At 58.6% G+C, this 9,808-nt stretch overlaps 1 protein-coding gene across 6 annotated transcripts in view; it reads left to right on the top strand.

Moving 5' to 3' along the window:
* Nucleotides 1-5,396: 5,396 nt before the first annotated feature.
* NTRK3 (neurotrophic receptor tyrosine kinase 3) overlaps nt 5,397-9,808 on the top strand; it is a 367,285-nt gene continuing 362,873 nt past the window's right edge. For 5 of the 6 annotated variants that reach the window (XM_032836991.1, XM_032836990.1, XM_032836988.1 and 2 more), the window contains exon 1: nt 5,397-6,372. In XM_032836991.1, coding sequence (XP_032692882.1) covers nt 6,125-6,372 — 248 coding nt within the window. In that variant the 5' untranslated portion in view covers nt 5,397-6,124. The remainder of the gene's footprint in view (nt 6,373-9,808) is intronic. The other variant, XM_032836989.1, reaches the window with a different exon arrangement.

The raw sequence follows: 9,808 nt of genomic DNA, 5'->3' as shown, positions 1-9,808 counted from the left end.
ATCCCAGGACTCTGGGATCATGACCTGAGCCACAGGCAGAGGCTTTAACCCAGTGAGCCACCCAGGCACCCCAGGAAACTTACATTTTAAAAGCTGGCTAACATCCCTTTGGGAATCAGAAACTCACCTAGATGGCTCTGCCCCACCTCGTCAATTTCATTTCCCTCTGGTCTGGAAACAGGTGAATGGCGGGGTATGGTACAGAGTACTGTGGGAAGCCCATCTGGGAAGGGGCAGGAGGGAGGTGTCTGTGATGAAGGGTGGGTGTGAGAGTGCTGTCCTCCCAGGCTACCCATGCTCAAAGACTCTTCTGGTGTCTTCTGGGGGCTCGCCCCTCTGGCTCCCCAGAAGCCCAGTGGTGATTCCTATCACCTAGATTTCATTCCTTGACTTCAGCTGTGTGCCCTCGACCCTGTTCTTTGCAGAAGCTGCAGTGGACCAGGCCGGGAACCCATGGTGAGGCAGGACCAGGGACAGAATGGTGCTGAATTCCAGCCTGGCCGGTGGTGGTGAGTCAGCAGGGCTTACCTGCTGGGCAGAGGAAAGCTAGCTGCCCCCACCCCCCAAAGGAGCAACAAGCTGGCAAAGGAACCAGGGAGGGCCCGTGGGGTTGCTTTTCAGTGCCCAGAATCTTGGTCCCCAGGCACCCAGGCCTGGGACCTTCCCTGGCTGCTGGCGACTCTGGGGTCTTGAAGTGCAGCTGAGAACATCCGTGGGTGAGCCCCAACATCTCAGCCCCACACAGTAATTTGCTGGGGGGGTGCTGCTTCCTGTGTGTGGGGGGTGAGTTTTAGGGGGACAATATGTTTGGCTGTTGCTGGTTAACTTGTCCTGGGGCTTCCCAGTGAAGCCGGAAAGTCTTCTGGTTACCTCAAAAGCGGAATAACGGAGCTAACACACACACAGTGCTTACTGAGCATCAGGAACTGTTTGAGTGCCTCACTGTGTTATCTCACAGCTGCCCGGTGAGTTAGACCCCGTTGAACCCCTATTTTGCAGATGGGGAAACTGAGGCATGGAGCGTTAAGTGCCTGGCCCGCGTTCAAATGCTATTGGGTGGCGAATTCATCTCCGTGGGTCTATTAGATGAAAACATATTTTGTCTTCTTAGAGTTGCCTACCGAGGTCTCAGCACCTGCAGCCTGCATGATTTGGAGACATACTTTACAAGGGCCACTGACAATCCATTACCAGTGACCAGAGTGGGGGAAGGAGTGAGGGAACGGAGGATACTGTGCTCTGGGAAGAGATGAGAGGTGGTCAGCCTTCTGACTGGCTTGTAGAAAAGAGATTAGCCTTTTCCCTGGGGTTCTAGGTAGTAGCACTAGTACCAAGGACGGATGCTTCAGGGAGATTGGTTTCATTATTTCCAGCGGAAGGCTATCCAAGGAGTAAAGCTATTTGCAGACAGATTGGAAGCCTTGGGAGGTGTGAGCCTCCTGTCCCTGGAGGTGTTCAAGCAGGGATAGACTGGGCACGTGGGGATGACATGGAGGGGATTTGTGCATCAAATGGGGTTGTGGGTCTTTGGGCTTGAGGGTCTTTTCCAGCCCACAGAGTCTGTGAATCTATCATCCAGGATAAGACATCACTGATGAGGAACCCCAGGCCCCCTCTGGACACTCCCACCAGGGCAGCACAGGAGAATCTAGGTATCCCTCCAAAAATCGGTAACGGACAGGAGTGAGAGGCAAGGGGCTCTGTCCTCCCTGGCAGGTAACTCCTACCTCCTGGCAGGTGCATGCCCAAGATCTTGGGACTTAAGTCAGGGTCCTGAGCTGGGACTTCCTGCCCTTAGATTTTCCTGCTTCCTTTGACACCTTGGCCTTGATTGTGCCTCTTCATAGGTGGGCTTTCCCTCTCCATGTATGGTCACAACTTCCTCCTTGGCTCCTGGTCTCCTGGATACCCATTCCCAGTCTGCAGCCATGCCTTTCCCTGCTCACATCTTGAGTTCGGGCCACCCCAGAAACAGGCTTCTCTCTCTTCCTTTTCTAGATGGCGAGGAATTCTGGCTTTGGGGATACCTTCTAACCCAGCAATCAAGGAGAAGTCTCAGGTGCTCACATAGCTGGGGTATGTCTTCTGGATAAGACGTGTTCCATGTCTCTGGGTTTCAGGAAAGGTGGGACCACTGTGCGCGGGGAGGCAGCCTCTGCTCCGGCCTGTCTGGTGGGGCACCGCATCCAAATCTTGGGTTTCCTCCTTCTCCAGACCGTTGGTACCAGAAGGCAGCTGCCCAGCTGTAAAGAGTGTCTAAAGCTTTCCCTTCTGCTCAAAACACTTTGCCCACTCCTATCTCTGATGAGCAGGGGCTACATGGCTAAGTTTCTTCATTTCTAAAACTGTAGCTGGCAGCAAGACATGGGAGGGATTAACCGTGTTGGCTGGATGCTGGCTGGTCCTGATCTGTCTAGGACCCCGTGATGGCCGCAGACTGGGAATCATTATGTGTCAGGCATTAATCCTTGTCAATCGGGACATTCCTACCGAGGACACAGGACACCCCGAATGCCCTGGACCCCTATTGACCAAGAGGAGGGCGTGTACAGTGGACACTTTCTCCTGCTTCCTCTACCAAATCTGGCCTATCTCTGGGGTTAAGAAGTACTGAAGGAAGAGTGCAATTTTCTGGGTAGGGTGAGCCCCTTTTTGAGCTTCTAGGGAAACTCTGCAAATCTGTTTTTAGCAAGGTGCCTGCACAGACATACCCGCTTTTCGCCCCACCCCCTCCCCCGACTGAATAATATTCTGAGAATCCCCCCACCGGCCCCCCTTCTCTTCTAGGTCTCTCCAGCCCAGGTGCATATAGAATAGGAGAATGTTCAAGCTAGAAGGGACTTCGGGAGTCATCTTAGTCCTTCTCAAACTGCTGTGTGCTTATGAATCACCCGGGGAGCTTGTTAAAACAGATATTCTGGTTTAGTAGGTCTGGGGAGGGGCATGGGATGCTTTGGGCAAACAAGCCTCCAGGTGACGTGGGTGCTGCTGGTCAGAGGGCCTTACTTTGGAGAGTGAGGTCCAGTCTCGTCATCCCACAGACATGAGAGTTGAGGCCCAGAGGCTTACGTGATTTGCCTACGGTCAGAACTAGAACTCTGTTCTCTCCACTCTTAATCTAGGATCTGCTTTGAAAAGGGCCTCCTTCCTTTAAAGCTGCCCCTTCCCGCCCAGAGTCCCAGCATAAACGTAACATCCCGTTTTAATCCCATTTTACTGTTGGGATGAAAGACTTCTTGTCCCATCAGGCCCCCCTTGCTTCACCGTGTGCATTTTTATAATCTCCAAAGGGATTTTTAAAGTTTTTTTTTTTTTTATTTTTTTATTGTTCTGACTTACGGACACCTCCCCTTCTTGGCTGGAAATGTTAAAAACCATGTCTCTCTCTCCCCGCACAAGTGGGCTGGGCATGGTTTGGATACAACTATTTTAGTCCCAGGCTGGAGAACTGCTGGGCCCAATCCATTTGGCATTCCCTGCTTTTTGGAATCTGCCCCTGGAGTGGTCTGAGAAAGGTTCTCTGCCTGTCTCTGCTGCCACCTGCCACCTCCTTCAAGAGGCCAACCTTTGCCTCTGCCTCAGTCTCCCAGGCTCTCAAATAGGCATTTGGGCCACACTCAGAGGGGCACTTTAAGGACAGGGGGACGTCCAGTGGACCAAGGGTATCTGGGTTGTCCTGGGGCCCAAAGGAACTGCTTTGCCGGACTAGAGAGGTCTCCACTCTCTGTCCCCTCCTGCTGGTGGGAGGGCAAAATGCCAGTCTGGCTACCAGGCCATAATGGCAACAGGGGGTAAAAGTTCCCCTGGAGGCCCAGGGAAGGCAGAGAACATAAGGGGAAGTGGGGAAAACTGCCTTTTATAGTCATGTTCCTCTCTTTCTCCCTTCTTTTTTTCTTCCAAGTTTACTCAGCGACAGTGCCACTCGAAGGCGCCTGGTCTGTCTGTGGTTACGCCTGGGGTGGGCCGGTGGCACCCGCATACCCCCTCCCCCATCTTGCTGCAAGTTGCATGACCTGCTCGGAATCCATAGGGGGGCGGGGGAGAAGCCTTTCAGATGCTGGATGCAGTTGAATTCGGCGCATTTGCTTCCTAGCCTGCCCTCATCCAAGATCGGGGAGGAGAGCCCTGCTTTCTTCTGCGTGTGAATGCCGTAGTGTGTCTGCCTGCTCCGACTTCCCTAACCCTTTCTTTTCCTTTCCGACAGCGAATGCTCTGGTTTTCTCAGCAAACAGCTCACACTTGGCATTTTGACGTTTTATTTAAAAACAAAACAAAACAAAACCAAAACAAAAACCAAAACCCAAACCTTACCAAAGCAAAAAGCGGGGACCGTTCTCTTCTCCCGACGGGATCTGAGCTCGCGTCCAAGGCTGCACCTGCTTTACTCCCCTACCAGGAAGGGGTGCTTGTGTGGGAGGGAGGGAGGTTCTGCGCCCCCGAATCCGGAGAGAGCAGCCCGCCCGCCCCCTCACCGGGCAGCCAGAGCAGCGCACCCGAGAGCCGAGCCCAAGAAGCCGGTCTCTGACGGTGCTGGCCTGCTTGCCAAAAAATGCCCCTTGCATCTCAATTTCCCGGCCGTTTCTCTCTTGCACGCGCCGCTCGCCCGGGGCCACCTCGGCTCCCCAGCGCAGCCCTTTGGGCGCTGATTCTGTCCTTCCCCGCTCCCTGCCTGCCCGAGGCTGGACGCAAAGCCCACCGCCAAGAAGGCGCAGGGGGTGTGGGGGCACCAACCCGGGCGTGCCCCGCAGTCCCCTCCCAGCCGAGCCCAGCTCCCGGACTCTCGATTACGGAAATGAGTGTCATTTAGACGGAGTACCGCGCGTCCGCGGCTCCCGTCCCCGGCTCCGGGAGCCTCTCTGCGGTTTCCGTGCGCTCCCGCAGCCCCCGTCGCCGTCTTCGAGCTTGTGCCCCCCACCCAGGCTCGGGAGCACTCCCCGGTCACCTCGGCCGCGTCCATTTCACTTCCTCTCGCAGTCCGGATTGCAGCAAAACACCGGGCAGCGCGAGGGCCAAAAAGTGCAAAGGAGAGCGCCTTTCGGCGTCGCGCAGCCAGCTCGCCAACTCCCCCTCCCCAGCCCAGACCCTCTCAATCCCAACTGCAACTTTTTCCCTTCCGTCTCGGTTTCCCCTTGGCTGCGGCGAGCGGGCGCCGGGCGCCGGGCCGCGAGGCGTGGAGCGGGCGGGCGGGCGGCCGCGCGGCTGCGGGTGGCGGTGCGGGCGAGAGCCGCGAGCCGGCGAGTGGGTGGGTGGGTGGGTGGGGAGGGAGGAGGGGAGAGGACGGGCGGGGAGGGAGTGGGGTGTGGGGAAGGGGAGGGGGAGAGGGAGGGAGGGGGGAGATTCCGCTCTCCTGCCGCTCCCAGCCGGGGCGGGGGGCGGGGGGAGGAGGCCGCGAGGAGGGAGGGGAGGAGGGAGAGGGAGAGAGGGAGGGAGCCGAGGAAGACGCTCCGATAACCCGTGCGTTTCGTAAGGCTCTGAGCACTTGTACATTTCTGCAGGCGCGCGGCGAGCCATTCGCGGCGGCTGCTGCAGCTCCGACTGCATCTTCCTCCTCCTCTTTCCCCCGGGCTCCGGGTGTGTGTATGTGTGAGTGAGTGTGTGTGTGTGTGTGTGAGCGTGTGTGTGCTTTGCAGGTGTGTCCGTTTTAATTCTGCCCAGTAGGTGGGACTTGGTGACTTTAGCACCATATTTTCCTTTTCCTTTTTTTTTTTTTTTTTTTTTTTTTTTTTTTTGCCTCCCCACCGTCTGTTGCAACCCTGCAAAGTCTCGGAGTCGGAGAGCGCGGCTCGCTTCCCGAGCCTCCGGACCCGGCGAGCCGGCGAGCGCCGAGCCGGCCACCATGCCAGGCAAACCGCGCCACTAGGCGCTCCCCGCGGCTCCCACCCGGCGGCGGCGGCGGCGGCGGCGGCGGCGGCAGCGGCGGCGGCGGCGGCGGCGGCGGCCGCGATGGTTTCAGACGCTGAAGGATTTTGCATCTGATCGCACGGCGTTTCAAAGGCAGAGGCCCCCCCTCCCCCTTCCCCCCTCCCTCGCCGTCTTTGTTTCCTTCCCCCCCAGCTCTCCCCACTCCCCCCACCCCACCCCCCTCTCCTCTCCTCCTCCTCTTTTTTAGAAGCCGCGATCGGAGATGGATGTCTCTCTTTGCCCAGCCAAGTGTAGTTTCTGGCGGATTTTCTTGCTGGGAAGCGTCTGGCTGGACTATGTGGGCTCCGTGCTGGCTTGCCCTGCAAATTGTGTCTGCAGCAAGACTGAGATCAATTGCCGGCGGCCGGACGATGGGAACCTCTTCCCCCTCCTGGAGGGGCAGGATTCAGGGAACAGCAATGGGAACGCCAGCATCAACATCACGGACATCTCAAGGAATATCACTTCCATGTAAGTCGGGCGGCCGCTCCCCAGCCCGCCTCCCCTCTCTCTCCGCGGCTCCGTCTCGCCCGCCGGCGGCCGGGAGCCGGCCCTCCGCCCGCCCGCCCCGGCTCGCCGCCGCCCGCCGGGCGCGCGTCAGGCTCGCCGTGGCTCGGGAGATGCTCTCGGGCTGCGTAGTCCAGGTGATCCGGCCCTAGCAGGCGGGGGCCGGAGCCGCGTGGGTGCCTCTCCCGGCAGGGGACCCCCGCCGGCCCGGGGCGTGCGCGGCCCAGCTCCCGCCCCCGCCCCCACCCGCCGGGGCTCGTCGCGAGGGTGCGAGTCGGGTTTTTGCCCCCCACTAAATAGCAACAGTTTGGCCACGCTCAAGTGGAATAAAGTAGACGAGGTTCGATCCCCGGCGGCGGCGGCAGTGACAGCGGCGGCGCTGGGCCGGGAGGCAAGGTGACAGGGATTGCTGGAGATCCAGCCGAGATCGTTAACTATTTCCTTTTGGAAACAGCGAAACACGCTGACAAGTAAACAAGTTGGGAGCTGGCTGCTCGCTGGGAGACTTTGGACATGTCGAGGCCGTCATGGACGCCTACCTCTTCCCTTTCTCTCTCGCCCGCCCTCTCCAACCCCATTTTGGGCATTTCCGAGACACCCCCCGCCTTTCCCACCCTCATCTGCATCTGGGCGCCTACAGATCCCGTCCTTGTGAGCTCTGATAACTGCGCCGGTAATTCCGAGTCAGGATGGAGAAGGGAGCTGAGGGGGCTTGCGGGGTTTGGGGATGGGGCTTATATGGTCTTGCAGATCCATCGTTTTTTTTTTTTTTTTTTTGGAATAATCCAACTCTGACTGCCGTTTGCTGGGTTCTGCCCCGTCTGAGTGAGACCTGTGGTGGCCTGCATTCCCTCCCTCCCCTTGGCTAGGGATGGGGGATAGAACCGAGGCACAGGGAAAAGAAGAGCTCAGCCAGGGTCCAGGGATGCTGCCCATCTTTCCTTCCACTGACCTCAGGGCCAGGTGAACCGCCCCCCAACGCCCCCCCCCCCATTTTAACATCCAGAGAAGGGTGTGGACCGTGCTGGGGTTGTTCAGGGGATAGCTCTTTTGTCCCCCTGCCAAGGTCCACACCCCTTGGGAACCCTCAAAATGGGTAAGATGGTGAGAGAGAGGGGTTTGCCCTGAAGTCCCGGCTGGGGTCTGAAGGAGGCATCTGGGCAGACACAAGCCCTTCCGAAGCTGCCATTGGCGCTGCTCTCCCAGGCAGCAGCCCTCCCTCTGCCTCAGAATGGGGCAGCCAGGCTGGGAGGAATTGCAGTTCTGCTCTCGAAAGCCCGCCAGCCCTGTTGGCTTCGTGGAGAGAGCGCTAGCATCCTTGCAGCTAACAGTTGGAGGAAGTGTACAGCCCAGGAGATGTCTCTGACTCCTGGCCCTGGAGACCCGCTTGACCCATATCTGGGCTCTGCCAGTCACCTCCTCGCCACCTGCAGCCGGTGGGCCTGGAATGAACAGAGGAACAGCTGAGGGGGCAGCCAGAGGTTGGCAGGGGTAGACTGGCCGGACCCAAGCCTGCCTCTCTGGGCCCTGCAGGCTACAGCATTCCAGCGCCCCTGAGGATGGCAGGGGGAAGGTCTGGAGTGTTATCGGCAGGGAAACTCTGGCTTGGGAGTGCATTTGGCTGTGTGTGTGGCGGTGGGGGGGGGGGGAGGGGGGGGGCCGGGGGGGGGAGTTGGGGGATGGGGAGGGGAGAGAGCTTAGCAGTGGGTCCAGGGGCTCCGAGCTGGATCTGGGGATATCCAGGGGGACTGGGGGGGGGGCGGCTAAAGGTTTGAGAGCTGGTCCCTGGTGTGGGTCTCTGGGGTCTGGTGAGCCTCATTCTGGCCGTTCTCTGCTCCCAGGAAGCGTACGTCTGTGGGAAGCCAGTGGGAGGCTGGGATGGCCACAATCACGTAGGCTCTCTGTAGCCAGGCAGCGGTCGCTCCTCTGAAGACGATGCTTGGGGAAGCAGTTTGAAGGGGGGAGTTGGGCTGCTCTTTCCAGGCCTAGGGTCCAAGATGGAGGTGCTGAAAGGTGGGTGACGGGAGGGGATGGTGTGGTCTCTTGTCCCCTTTGCCTTTGGAGGACCCCAGTGGGACAAATGGGAGAATGGTGAGCAGGGACTGGATTGGGAGACTGTGTGTCTCCCTCCCTGCTTTGGGACGTGGGCTCTTTGGCAAGCAGGCAGGACTCCTTTCCTTATGTCCACCCTGACACCTAAGAGCTGGGGAACTGGATTCCCACAGGAGCTGTGTGGATTGGCAGGTGGGGGAGGAAGGTCAGAGGTCATGGGTCTGATGACCTTTCCTCACCCCGTCTTCTCCCCAGTGCCCTCTTAGATCTTTGGCTGGTATTGACAGAGCTTTGGGAAGGGCCCAGCCTTTGGCCTCGGAGGCAGAGAACTGTGGAGGGAGGGAGGGGAATCAGGCTCATTGTGGGAAGTAGCTGTCACCCATTCCTCTGTCACTCAAGGGAATGGAGGCTCAGGGTGGCAGAGTAACTTCTGTTGAGGCACACAGCCCCGGTGGTGAGCCAGGCTTAGGTCTCAGTCTATCCAACACCAAGGCCCGGGCCCCCATTCTGCGGGATGCCTGTGGAAAGAGGCTGGGAGGAGGGCCTGGAGGGCAGGCAGAGGAGGAGGGCGAGGGAGGAGGCCTGACTTTAGCATGACCTGGGAAGGGGGCTTGAGATGCAGCCCAGACTTTGCAGGAGGAAAGTGTGCTCCTCAGATCTCTGATGCTATCAGAGAGAGGGTGTTCGGGGGTCCTCCAGCCTTCCATCAGCCTGAAGCTCTTGCTGGTGTGTGCCTAAGGGTACAGTTTGGGCTGACTCTTGGGATGGAGCTGGGATGAAGCTGTGTTTCCATCAGGCCTCACTCCGGGAACCTGGGGGGGTGTCCTTGGGGGCTGTCCTCCAAAGACACACCCTCTTGTCTGTGGAGCTCTAGGGCCCTGACACCCCTCCCTGGGTGCTTAACTGATCATGCCTGACTTTTAAGATGGACAAGAGAGTCCCTGTTATCTTTCTCTCAGAGTCGTCTGTGGAGCACCTCTTGGGTCCCCATCATGGCTGAGGACGCCCGTGATCAGGGAGGGGGCTGCCCCACCAGTCACAGGAGGGAATCAGCTGCAAGGCATCAGAACAGAAATGTGGGTCTCAACTCCTCCCCTCCCAAAGGGCTCTGCTTCTGGGCCTCTTTCTGTTCAGGAAGCCAGCTCCTCAGCCATGGGTGCTCCTGGCCCGCAGTAACCTCAACCTAGAAGGGGCCGCACATTGCCGCGCCCAGCCAGGCTCTGTCGTCACAAAGGCAGAAGGTGGAGGCTGGGAGTTGGATCCTCTGTCTAGGTCAAGCCTTCCTGAGGCTGGGTCACAACGGTGCATCTTTGACCGTCAGAAGATCAAGGGAGAGGAGATGGCTCAT

The sequence above is a fragment of the Lontra canadensis genome, unplaced genomic scaffold (assembly GCF_010015895.1).
Source record: "Lontra canadensis isolate GAN:19392208 unplaced genomic scaffold, GSC_riverotter_1.0 scaffold94, whole genome shotgun sequence".
In the NCBI taxonomy this organism is placed as follows: Eukaryota; Metazoa; Chordata; class Mammalia; order Carnivora; family Mustelidae; genus Lontra; species Lontra canadensis.
The sequence above is the reverse complement of the archived record's forward strand: the minus strand, read 5'-3'. Positions and strand labels throughout refer to the sequence as shown.